This window comes from Juglans regia, chromosome 2 (genome assembly GCF_001411555.2).
Source record: "Juglans regia cultivar Chandler chromosome 2, Walnut 2.0, whole genome shotgun sequence".
Taxonomy (NCBI): domain Eukaryota; kingdom Viridiplantae; phylum Streptophyta; class Magnoliopsida; order Fagales; family Juglandaceae; genus Juglans; species Juglans regia.
Window position 1 is genome coordinate 22015948 of NC_049902.1, and position 13972 is coordinate 22029919.

Genomic DNA, 13972 nt, shown 5'->3' on the forward strand with positions numbered 1-13972 from the left:
AAATCTCAACCAAAGTTCCACCAAGTACCCCCACCATCTTCTCAACTTGCAACACCGTCTGTAGCACAAAGAAACTCTTGACCCTTTATGACAGGAGATAGCAGTGGCATATCTTCCACAAATCAAAGTAGAACCAAGATGAGAAGTCACATAGACATCTATCTGCAGACAGAAGATGGAGAGACTAATTTTTTTTGTCTATATGTTGATCATGAGCCTCTCACCTTGCAAGAGGTTGGAAAAGAAGATTGTTGGCTATCAGAAATGGTAGAAGGGATTCATGCCCTCTAAAAGAATGAAACATGAGAGTTGACAATACTCCCACCGAACCAAAAAGCTATTGGTGTCAAGTTGTTGTACAAGATCAAGCGCACCACATAAGGTGAAGCTGAATGGTCCAATGAGAGATTGGTAACAAAAGGCTACAAACAAAAGTATGACATCAACTATGAAGAAGTTTTTGCACCCTTTGCTAGACTTGATACCGTGACGTTGATCTTAATTACTGCTCATCATAGATGGAAGATATACCAACATGATGTAAAATCTACCTTCCTCAATGGTGTTCTTGAAGAAGAAGTGTACATACAACAACCAGAAGTCTTCAGAAAGGAAGAAGAAGAAGAAGAAAACAAGGTGTATTGCCTTGTTATAGGAGCCTAGGGCCTACAATGCACACATTGATAGTTACCTCCATCATAATGGTTGTACTAAATATCCATATATATGATCATGCAGTCTATATGAAGAAAACTCATTTGTGAATTTCTAATCATTTGCCTTTATGTTGATGATCTTTTGTACACAGGAAATAGTGAGGAAATGATCGAGAAATTCAAGCAATCGATGTTTAAGGAATTTGAGATAACAAACAATGGGTTGATGTCTTACTTCCTTGGAAGTAGCAACATGATGGAATTTGTATATTCCGAAAGAAGTAAATGAGGTAGATTTTCGAAAAACTCAAAATGGACAGTTGTAATCCTATGAATAACCTTGTCACGACGGGTACAAAATTTTCAAAACAAGGAGATGAGCGAGTCATTGAGACGACTCTTTGTAGAAGCTTGAGATACTTGATCATCACAAGACTTGATATTGTCTACGGAGTTGGACTCATGAGTTGATATATGGAGAAGCCAATGAAGACTCATTGGTTAACTACAAAAATAATCCTAAGATACATCAAAGGCACCTAGAACTTTGTTTGTTCTATGCTTATGGTGAAAAAGCTACTCGATTATTCAGATAGTGATTGGGGAAGTGATCAATATGAAAGGGAATGTATTATTGGCTACATGTTCTATCTTAATTCAACGACATTTTCTTGGATATTCAAGAAGCAAGAAATTGTCGTCTTGTCAACCTGTGAAGCGGAATATGTGGCAGCACTCTACCATTTGTGAATCTATATGGCTAAATAATCTGTTGAAAAATTAGAGTAACCACAAGAAGATCCACCAATAATTTATGTGGATAAAAATTCAGCTATGAAGCTTGCAAAGAATCAACTGCAACATGGGAAGAACAAACATATTGATACAAGGTTTCATTTTCTTAGAGACCATGTAAACCAAAAGACAATAGAGCTCAAATATCGCTACAACACTGAGCAGATAGAAAATATTCTTACGAAGCCATTATCAAGCAAAAATTTCATGATGCTCAGTATAATGACGTTTTGATTTGAGGGGGTGTGTTGGAAATCTAACCAAATCAAAGTCTAAAGACTTTCAGCTCTTCTATAGACAACCGTTGGGGGTAACCCCCGCGGCATTGGCTGACACGTCAGCCGATATTAAAAAAAAAAGGGATGAAAGGCGACATGAAGAAAAGAAAGTAGCTTAGGCTGCTAGTGATTTTCTTTTCAACAATTTATCAAACACTTTGCATGCATTCTTAGCCCCCATCGCAGCAGCTCTTATGCATTTACACCGTTTCTTCCATGATACAACCAAACCAACAACAAGTTTCTAACACTCCAAATACAATGAACTCTACAGAACACTAACCTCTACAACTATCCGTGAAATCATAAAGCTTAACATGGTTCCAAGCGAAAATTCAGATTTCAAAAGAAGAAGAGATTGCGTTTAGGTCTAGAAGAAAAACTTTGCGATTTTGGGTCTGGAAGAAAGAAGAGATCGCCGTCATTGTCGTCTTTGGGTTTGGAAGATCTTCAGGGCTTTGTAGGAAATCATAAAGCTTAATTTGGTTCCAAGCAACTTCAATGCCTTCATACTCATCAAATGCCCTGTAACTGCAATGATGAAACACCAAAAACTGACAAATATATCAAATGCCCAATCACAACCACAATTAGAAAGGCCCAAATTTTGAAGAAACCTGAGATGGGTATGCAACAAGTCAAGTGAAGGACCAAAAAAGCTTCAATTTGAAGGAAAATCTGGAATTGGTGTTCATGAAACTTAAACGTAAATAAGGATCTAAAATTCATACACTGTCTTTGAAGATCCTTTGCCCAGGATTTCATTGTACTGCAACAAATGAAGGAGCCAAAAAAAATTAGACTCAAAGTGGTACCTTCCTCTGTCTAGGTACCACATGAGAATGAGAACAAGGAGACCTCTGAAACCTTAGCAGAACAGGCCCATTAATTTCCATCTTTATGGCTCTTGTAGTTCTTGGCTCTAAATGGTTTGGTAGTCATGCGAGCTTGCATGCAGAAAACCTTCATCTACCAGGTCTGCGATAGTATTCTCGGGCTCCTCGACTTCAATCTTGTGCCCTTGACCTTTGCCAGCGAGTCCAAGGTATTCTTATTTGAAGATGAAGGGGGATTACCATAGCTACTTGGCCGAGTTCAAGTCCAGGGATGAGAGGAAAGCCGCTGCTGAGGATACCATGCTCGATTACAAGGCTGCTCTGTCTTCAAGCTATAACAAAAAGTGTCATTCAAATTTTTTGCCACGTCGGACGCAATGCCGTGGGGGTGCGCCAGGCAGGTTATCTATGGACTTTTTCAAAGACTTTAGGGTATTCTACAAATAAGAATTTTCAAGTTTTGAAGAGTCTCATTTAGTTTCTCAATGTTATCTTTCAATTTCTAAGAGTGTATTTTAGTTTATCAATGTTAGATTTTTATTTCTCGACAATGTGTTTTTATTTTTTCAAGAGTGACTTTATAGTCATCAAGCATTTGAATAAGAGTACTGCTAGAGCCATAGCTGGTGGCTCCCACTGGGAGCTACCGCTAGCTCTAATATGTGTTTTTTGATGTGTTTTTTTTAATTATTTTTTTTAATTTTATTTTAATACTTTTAAATATTTTAAAAAAATAAATTTAAAATATTATTAAAAAACACTTCCTTAATTATAAAGTAAAAACAAATCATTAGAAAAATACTTAATTTTATTTTACTTCGTGATTAAGAAAATATTTTTTAATAATATTATGAATTTTTTTAATTTTTTTAAATATTTAAAATTTAAAAAAAAAATCTATATAAAAATTAAAAAATATATATATAAAAAAATACACATTAATGCAAGCGGTAGCTCCCTCCCACTGGGAGCGGGACGCTTAGCATTTTCTTTTGATTAATTTTAAAAAGGCTCTTATATGCTTATATATAGGCTGATGCATTGTCATCTACTTAAAGATTAATAATACGAAAAGCTAATCTTTAATTACTTTTGTCTTCAGTTTACATAAATTAAACCCTTCACAATTACGATATATCCAAAAGAGTAATGTTACATATAATTGTAGAGTATATAAAAATTATACAGTCGCTTTATAAAAGAATGAGATCTATTATTAAAAAATTAAAATTTCTTTTAATATAAATCTCTTATTTATTTATTAAAATAATTACGTAGTATTTGCATAACTATCATTCCCCTATCCAAAATGATCCATTTGAATGTTTTGCGATAACAAGGAGTTTCACAATATGCATATAGAAATATATATAACACTCGAGGCAATTGCATTTATTGGATTGTACACAAAAGTACATTACGATATAAATGGAAGGAAAATGTTTGGTCACCAAAGAGATATATATTATAAAAGAAAACTTACACGTGGCTTGATGTTATAAGCTACATTATAAAATCTTATTTTACTAACAAATAGATTACATCAAGTCTTTATATAAATTGAAACTTTTTATTTCTTAAGATTTTTTCATGAACTTAACACTCGTCCAATAAGCACTTCTTCCTCTTAAGAACTTCAAGAGCAGATTGTGCAGTGCAATAAGCAATAGCCTGAACAGTGATCATTGGATTCACACCTAAAGCTGTTGGAAAGACACTCGTATCAGCTATGAAAAGCCTCTCCACCTCCCATGTCTCTCCCACCTGGTTCACCACTGATTTCTTTGGGTCAACCCCCATCCTGCAGCTACCCATCTGATGCGCTGAACATAAGGGAGACGAAAGCCCTCTCAATGGCCTTGAACTTTCCTCGTTCACGAACTTCTCAAACTCATGAGAGCTTGCTTTCTTTACGTTTAGGGTCTTTCCTTTTACGTGATGAGTCCCGATTTCTTCAGCTCCGGCTGCTGCCAAAATCCTCAGTACCTTTTCTATCCCTTTCTTTAGATTCTCTTCATCAGCAACTTCCATTTGGTAACTAATTGAACTCGGTGAAAGCATTGTTCCTGAACCTTTATCCCTTGCCAATGCAAATATATGGGCAGTCCTAGAAAACTTGGACATTCGGTTTTTTATATCTGTGCCAGAAACCCACGGCATTAACACGGAGAACGTACCGGGGTGCAATGAAGGTGTCTGTATCAATGCTCCATATCCAGACCCATCAAAATTTGCAACAACTGGAGACATTGCTGTCATTATCCCTCCTTCATAGCTTTTCTTCTCTGCCTCTGGCCAAATATCGGATGGGGATTTGTCCGGAAAATAGCCCCATGACATTGCCACTGGATGTAGATGCAAGTTCTTTCCAATGTTGGCATTCTTCAACCCACTTCTTTTCAACAATGCTGGTGTACTGAGGGCGCCACATGCAACGATAGTCACCTTAGACTCAACTACACAAATTTCTTTTGCTCCTTTATACACGTACTCGAAAGCAACCCCAGTTGCTATATTCCTCTCTCTTCCTTTCTTTCTTTTGTTCAAGACTTTGATGGCCTCACAACCAGGAAGAATAACTCCATTGCCTGAACTTACTAAATCCACAAGCCATGTCTCCGAGGTGCCTTTCTTTTTCCCATCCTTGCAGCCAAGACAACACCAACCACAATAATGATCTGATGGTGAATTTCGAGGAATGGTATTCACAGGATAACCCAATTCTTGACACCCTTTTCTAAGGATTGCGTTTTGGAATCCTTCATCTTGGAATTCAGATTGAACTCCCATTTTTTCGCAGACAACATCCATGGCTTCTTTGTATAGTTCACTATCAAATATTTCTAGCTCATGGCACACACTCCAGTCCTTAATTATATGCTGAGGGGTTCGAACTGAGGCAGACCAGTTAATTGTAGAGCCTCCGCCGACTGTGGAGCCTGCAAGAATTAGCACACTCGTATCATCTGTTGCCAAAAAACCACTAGACAAATACATTTGATCCATGGTTGGGCCTTCAAGAAGTGAGAGCTTTTTCCTGGCAAAGTAATTTCCTTTCTCCAAGACAAGTACTTTGTAGCCAGCCGTGGCCAAAACACCAGCAACAACTCCCCCACCTGAGCCAGAACCAACCACAACTGCATCACATTTGATAGCTAAAGAATGATTAGATGAACCTGAAGGATTGGGCTTCCGAGAGGGAACTGAGACAGGAAACCCAAACCCTCGAAGCATATCAACAGCCGTGTCCCTTGGTTTCTTCAGATTAATGAGGCCTCTGTAAAGAGGTCCACAAAAGTCTTCTAATGTTTCTTCTTCTTGTTGATGATCATCACATTCTCTGAATCCAGTTTGTTTTAATGTCTTGGACTGTTGCTGAGTTTGGGGTTTGAACTTTGAGTCTGGTCCAGTGTAGCCGATTGCTTTCCATGATAGGTTATCATCCTTCTCATCCACCTGAAAAATAATAATTTTTGCATTATTAAGGGCCAAAATGTTAAAACACCACAAGTTGTTGTCCCAGTTTGTAAAATATCATATTCTAGTTGTTGTTTGATCGGTACGTTCACTTACCACCATGCAATCATATTGGCTTGTGTTCACAAGGGGAAGAAATTTGCTCTTTCTTTAAAGATATGAAATGCGCATCTTTACTATATGCTTACAAGTCACGATCGATGGAATTTAATAGCTATTTCCTTATGTACTGCTATTTCTTCAGTGGCTAGATTTCTTGCCGAAATTGTAATTCTTTCTCTAATTATATTATGACATGATGTGCCATGCATTAATTGAAGCTACGGATCGGACTAGCTAGATTGAGAAAATATCACTGTAGAAAGCTCACGTGTCAGAATACTTTTGGGTGGAAAACTTAACATGTATATTTGGATACTATGAGTGAAATTTGAGTGTATTAAAGTTTTGGGTTTTATTAAGATTTTATCAAAAGAAATATATCATCCAGGAGATCAGATAAATTTTATAAATTACCATGACTTTATGTATTATGTACATGACATTATAAAATTACTTTTATAAATTATAAAATTAATATGAAGTATCAATTAAAATCATGTTAGTTTATAAATATATTTTTATAAGATCTATTTGTAGATACAGTACTACTGCTTCCTGTGTGAATGTTGGTGCCAAAACTAGAAGGTTAAACCAAGAGAAAAACACAAAAGGGAATGTTCTAACTATAATTAAACATTCGGTTAATTAAGCTCGTCTACGTGATATTCTTGGCGTGGATCGTGTAGGTGTTTACTGAATAACTTGAATTAATTAATGCTCTAAAACCTACCTCACTACAATAAATTAGTCTTTTTTCGCTAGTAATTTTGTCGCAATTAGTCAATATTTCTGTCAAAACGTCTATCTCAATTCAAAATGGACCAAATATTAGAAAATTATTGGACATCTTGAATATTCCACGATTCCTGTGTGAACTTGGATGCCTAGCTGGCTAAGCTAGCTATCTCGCACTTATAAATTAATTATCATATGTACGAGGACGGAGCCAGCACTACGTGGCCTCCTCTAAACCAGATGTTCAATCTACTATATATATACCTTATATAATTAATTAATGAATGATTTTTTTTTTTTTTTGGATGGAAACATATTCGTTTCATTAATAAAATGAAGTTACAAATATGACTTATATATGAAAAAATCAGACTATAAGTCAAACTCCGCATCAGATCTATGGCTTCTCCACACACAAATTTCTTTGTGGCGGATATTATCTTAACTTTTAGGAACTCTCTCTAAACAGAGAAATCGCTCTGTAAAAACAGAACTTAACGATCCCCTTTGTCCTCACAAGGAGGAAGAGTATGGGATACTGCTATGGATATTAAATCCAAAAGCCTATTTCTATTATAATACTAGCTAAAATAACAACAAATAAACTACAAATAAAACTACATAACCAAACTACAACTCCACATAACCAATTTCGAAGTTCTAGTAGTACTGGAACTTCGAAATTATGTTTAGCATTTTCCACTTATTTATTTATTTATTTTTCTCCCTTTCTAAATATTAATACGGCCGCCTCGAGAGGTTTTTGGTAACTTTTTTCACAAAGAAATTAACTAGGTATAAGCTATAAACTGATGAATATAAAATAATATATTTAAATATATTATCTTTAAATATATATATATATCTTGAATTATTAGAATTTTCTAAAGATATAATTGGAATTATTTAAACAATATTTTATAAGTTAAGATGGAAAATCGTAATAATTATATATAATTTTTGGAGACCAGAGTTTCAAACAGGAAAAAGTACTAAGCAAATTCTCATTTTCTTTCAACATGTCTTGTATATATTTCAATTTAGTTTTGTAACAAATTCTAGTGAGGAGGCTTCTTCAAATCCTAAACATCATTTTCAAATTCAATTATAAAGACTTTTGATTAAGGAAAATTAATGATAGTAGTATGACTCCAAAATGTGCTCACTTGTTTATTTTAATTTTATTTTCTTAATAATTAAGGAAATAATTATTAGTGAATTTGTATTTTTTAAATCTATTTTTTCTTAATATTTAAGGACGTTTAAAAAAATTAAAAGAAAAAGAAAAATTCATTTACACTAGTATGCATATTTGTGGTGCACCCTAGCATTGTCCTTTGATTAATCAAGAATCTCCTTAACTTTTTTTCCAAACTTTAGAGTATAAATTAAACAACTCTACGCGGGTATTTATATATAGCTAGCTATATATATAGGGCTAATAAATATTAAGAAATCTTGTTAAAAAAAACAAATACTGAGAAATCATTTCATGAATCTATCTCTATCTCACTTAAGATAACCTAAACTACGAACATGAATATTAGGAAATTTGAATCCAAGATCTTTCTATATCATTATATATATATATATATATATATATATATATATATATATATATAATTTACCACTTCCAAATTCATATCCATATCCAATGTGCTAAATATGGTAAATGATCCTACTATGAAACATGTTTGATTCTAAAATGATAATTAATGCATATTGGCGCGATCATTTAATTAAAAAAGAATCTTCATAAAATATTATTTTCGCTATATATATGGTGGTCGAAATAGACTAGTACTATAATTAATTACATGACATATTTCTGTTGGTTAATTATGACATCTCTTATTTTTAATTTTATAAATATTTATAATTATAATTATCTCCATTTAATAATTCGATCTTTATTGGAAAAAATAATAGAACAAGTTTATTTTTTTATTTTGTTTGGCAGAAAAAATAATAAGAAAAATATAATCAATATATTTTTGGAATTTGTATATATATATGTTGATTCTCTAGCTAGCTAGTACCTAATACATATTTTAGATTTCACCATATATATATATATAATATATATTCAATGTCGGTACATATTGTTGTAAGGAAAATACTACTTGTATATATGCAAGTGGCCTGGTGTGACTCATGAATACTTAATATGAATTTAATATGCATATGACTAATTAGGTCATGACAGTTGAGGGGTCCGTACTATGTCTGGGGACGTTCGGGAAATGCATGCATGGCTGCCAGACTACTTTTTTTGGGAACAAATTAAAAGAAAAAAAAACTTAATTATTTGTAAGCAAGCATACATATTGGCCATAAGTAATGCAAAAGAAACTCTACGTGTGTGTCTATATATATATATATATATATATATATATGCATGCTTGTTAATTTCCTAAAATAAGTGGTAGCAGTTAATTTGCATCTAGTATATATATATTTTATATTGGGGTTAGACCTGGTTTGATTTCACAAAATATTTCATCTCGTATTATCTAATTATTATAATTTTTCATACTTTTAAATAAAATACAATAAAGAATTTAATTTTTTTAAATTTTAAAATAAAAATGATATTAAAAAATGATATTTTAATATTATTTTATTCAATTTTTATCTCATATCATCTGTATAACTAAATGAGACCTAAGCCTTATACCAACTGGTTTGAAGGACCAAATTGGCAATTTGCATCTAATTGATCCGAGCTAGCGTCGACACTCAAATCAACCCCTTTTAATTTCAATGGTCTTTCCTATACTTTGATCATTCTTTTCAAATAATTTTACGAGAGTGGAAAGTGTATATATATGTATATATATATATGTAGACAGTGGACCAAAAAGATATATGGATGGAATTAGTGGGTACGTGACAGTGGCCTAAGGTACTCCAACTTCCAACAAGTGATATTAATTTTGGTATGATCTGTGAGAGATCTGGGATTCGATTGAATCCCCCATCACTGTTAACTAGAAGAACAAAAAAAACTTGTCGGATGTACGTAGCACTTGAATCTTTAATTTTTATATATATATATATATATATGTATCCATTCCCGAGTTAAATTGTTGGGTGATATGAAAGGAATTATATATTCTTCTTATGATCAGAGCTAGGCTAGCTAGAAAAATGGAAAGAGAAATCAATAAACAAAAACAATTAAAAACATATATATGGGAAAATGATTCGTACTATGTTAAGTGAAAGAAGAATATATAATGATGGCCGTGTTCTAACCTGAGTGAAGAAAACATATAGAACGAGAAGCTTCATGGTCCTGAAGAGCATTCTTAGTTTATAGAAGAAACTGAGAGACCAGGAAAACACGATTTCTTCCCTTTTCTGCCTAGACACCTGAGAAAATCTTTGAAAGTATGGGAATTTGCTTGAAAGGCTTGCTCTCCCGCATAGTATGAAGGTCCCAATCCATGTTGATAAAAGGAACAGTGCCAATCGGATCATCCACTTCTTTGGGTGTTCCATTCTCTCGCTAAATAATCCCCCTAGCTGCATATTACATATATATATATATATATTTATATGTATATAAGCATGCATGTAATTATATATTGATCATGATCATCAATCAAATTGAAGAAAAGATGATCAGACCAGAAAAACAAGAAGGAAATTAACGCATGGTTTTTGCCAAAATATTCTCTTATCCTCCGGCCTGATTATTAACTCAAATGTGGTGGTAGACAAAATATCATTTTCTATAAAAAGAAAGCCATGCATACGAAAGAAGTGAAATATAGTTTGCAAAGTTACATGAACGTACGGCATGCATGCATCTAGCTAATTGTATATATGTTGTGAAAAATTAATTTGGAGGGCAAAGTATGTAAAACATTAATGAAAATGGGGGAACTAGCTAGGGATAGTAATTCCTACACGTTCTGGAGTTCCGGCCATGGAAGCACAAGTGGCGTAGAACTTGACGATGGAGTCGTCGGCAGTAACGTCGGAGACAATATCAACGGACGGCAAGAAGGTGTCGCAGAGAGCAGTGACGGAGTCCATCTCCCAAGAGGAGAGAGAGTTGACGTAATTAGGCATGGCTCCAACACTACGAATATGATCATGATCATGATCTCCTCCAACACGAAGAAGCCCCTGAGCGTCGACGTAATCACCAACAATATCAATCACCATGTGTTCTTCTTGGTTTCCGTTGAGTTTTGAGGTGAACCTAAGATCGATTCTGCACCATTTAGCTCCATATATATATTATATATATATAAAAGTATTGCTAGATCTACTTAGAAATTATATAAAATAATTATATAAATTAATGTAATTTTATTTGATATGTTAGATATATTTTATAATAAAAAATTTTTTATAATTTAACGAGTCAGTAAAATTATTTTTATATAATTATTTTGTGATTATAATATTTTTTTAATATATATATATATATATATATATATATATATATATATACGTACTTGGTTTGAGAGACAGAGAGAGTGATTGGAGGCTAGCTAGCTATGCCTTAATTTTGAGAATGACAAAGCGAGCAAGCTTCCAACATGTAATTAAATATAATCGATATTATTCTAAAAATAAATAAACCAAAATAGAGGTCATGGAGAGAAAGAGAGAGGGAACACGTGGTCATGGAGATGATATGATCATGAGGAACCGAACTGAATATTGACAACACCCACAGTACGTACGTACGAGTCAAGATGGAAATTGCTGTAGGCAGAAGCCATTGAAATAAATGTAACGCATAACGCTACCTCTCATGATATCGTATTAACTCGATCGTTCAATCAGCCTTCATTAAATATGGCAGCTGGGGTTTGTCTTTTAATATATTTTGGTTACGATGGTGATCTTGGCCGTGACGATCTGCTACGAACCAATTCTTGCTCCACCTAATTTTCGGCTTAGTCACTCTCATCTCGTCGTTCCTGGGAGCGTATCATGTCAGGATTGAACAAGAAGAGTTGCTACGTAATCGTTGGCCTTTAGTGCACTGGCGCCGGCCCTGTAAGTTATTTCAGTCAGTTTTCCCAGAGGCAATTTGGCTTTGTATACGTACCCACATGAACTAGCCCACAGTTTTTTCGTCCCTTTTCTGTGGGTTGTAATTAATGAATGATCTAGTAGTACTGGTCCGAGTCCTGACTTCGAAATTATGTTTTGCATTTTCCACTTATTTATTTATTTTTCTCTGTTTCAGTGTTCAATTTTGTCAATGAATAAATATATATTAATACGGCCGCCTCGAGAGGTTTTTGGTAACTTTTTTCACGAAGAAACTAGGTATAAGCTATAAACTGAATATAAAATAATACTAGCTCCTAGCTTTAAATATATCTTGAATTATTAGAATTTTCTAAAGATATAATTGGAATTATTTAAACAATATGTTATAATTTAAGACGGAAAATCTTAATAATTATATATTGGATTATGGACACCAGAGTTTTAAACTGGAAAAACCAAGCATCCTATAAAAAAAAGAAAAAAGAAAAACTGAGCAAATTCTCATTTTCTTTCATCATGTGTATAGATTTCAATATTGTTTTTTTCAACAAATTCTAGTGAGGAGGCTTCTTCAAATTCTAAACTTCATTTTCAAATCCAATTATAAATTAGACTTTTGATTATGGAAAATGATAGTATGACTCCCAAATTAAGAGCCCACTTGTTTATTTTATTTATTTATTTATTTAATAGTTAAGGAAGTAATTATTAGTGAATTTTTATTTTTTATCTATTTTTTCTTTATAGTTGAAGATGTTTAAAAAATATTTAAAAGAAAAAAAAATTCATTTACACTAGTATGCATATTTGGGTGCAGTACCCTAGCATTGTCCTCTGATTAATTAAGATCTCCTAAACACTGTTTCGGTAATTGAGAGTATAAATTAAACAACTCTACAGTATTTATATATAGCTATATATATAGGACTAATAAATATTGAGAAATCGTGTTAAAAAAAAAAATACTGAGAATTTCATGAATCTATCTCTATCTCACTTAAGATAACCTAAACTTCGAACATGAATTTTAGGAAATTTGAAACCAATATCTTTTTATATCATTATATATAATTAATTTGCCACTTCGAAATTCATATCCATATGGGCCATATCCAATGTGCATATTGGATATTTAATACATATTGGCGCGATGATTTAAAAAAGAATCTTCATAAAATGTTATTTTCGCTATGTATGGTCGAAATAGAATGTCATATAACATTTAACATATCAGCTGGTGTTTTATTTTTTTTTTTCTGCTAAACTGTTTTGTTGTGGGGTATAGGGTGCTCTAATTTGATGTATTATGTCATTCTCCTTATGGTTAAAAAAAAATTCAGTAGAAAAATATTCACCATCTTTATCACTATGAAGTATCTTAATTTTATTTTTCTTTTGATTTTCAACAACAAACTTATAAGATTTGAACATATTGAAGGCTTCATCCTTATTTTTCATTAAGTATACATACGTATATTTTAAAAAATCATCAATAAAGTAATAAAATATCATTTAGTTCATAAATATCAGAATCTACAAGTTCTAATCATTGTGTATTTCTGTCTGTTTTAGGAAAATGTTTCTTTGTCTTTTTTGCTTGAATGCAAACTTCACATTTAGCATCATGTCTATGATTATATGAGATTAAATTATGTTTAGACATAAACTTTAAAGATTTAAAATTCAAATATGCTAAACAATTATACCAAAAAGTAGATGAATCAACAATATAAGCAGAATCAGAACTTATTTTATTAATACTTAGTTTATACATGCCATCACAAGAGTATCATTTTCCAACAAGCACTCCCCCTTGCAAAGATTTACATTATCAGACTTAATTACAGTATTGCACTATTCTTAGAAAGCAAATTTGCAGATACAAGATTTTTCTTTATTTCTGGGACATAAAGAACATTGATAAGAATAAATTTCTTCACAGAAGTGAACTGAAGTTCCACAGTTCCTTTTTTCACAAGTTTTGCAGAGTTCTAATTTCTCAATAGTACTACAAGTCTATCTGCTGCATTTTCATAACTTTTGAAATGACATCTCTAATTGCAAACATGAA

General features: G+C 32.8%; 1 protein-coding gene across 1 annotated transcript; it reads right to left on the bottom strand.

Annotated features, from left to right (window-relative positions):
• Positions 1-4007: 4007 nt before the first annotated feature.
• Positions 4008-11096, bottom strand: LOC109001430 (long-chain-alcohol oxidase FAO4A-like). The gene is made up of 3 exons (XM_018978712.2): positions 10795-11096; positions 10138-10407; positions 4008-6021 (listed from the first exon to the last, which is right to left on the bottom strand). The coding sequence occupies exons 1-3, from the start codon at positions 11053-11055 to the stop codon at positions 4162-4164; spliced, it is 2391 nt and encodes a 796-aa protein (XP_018834257.1). The 5' UTR covers positions 11056-11096; the 3' UTR covers positions 4008-4161.
• Positions 11097-13972: the final 2876 nt, after the last annotated feature.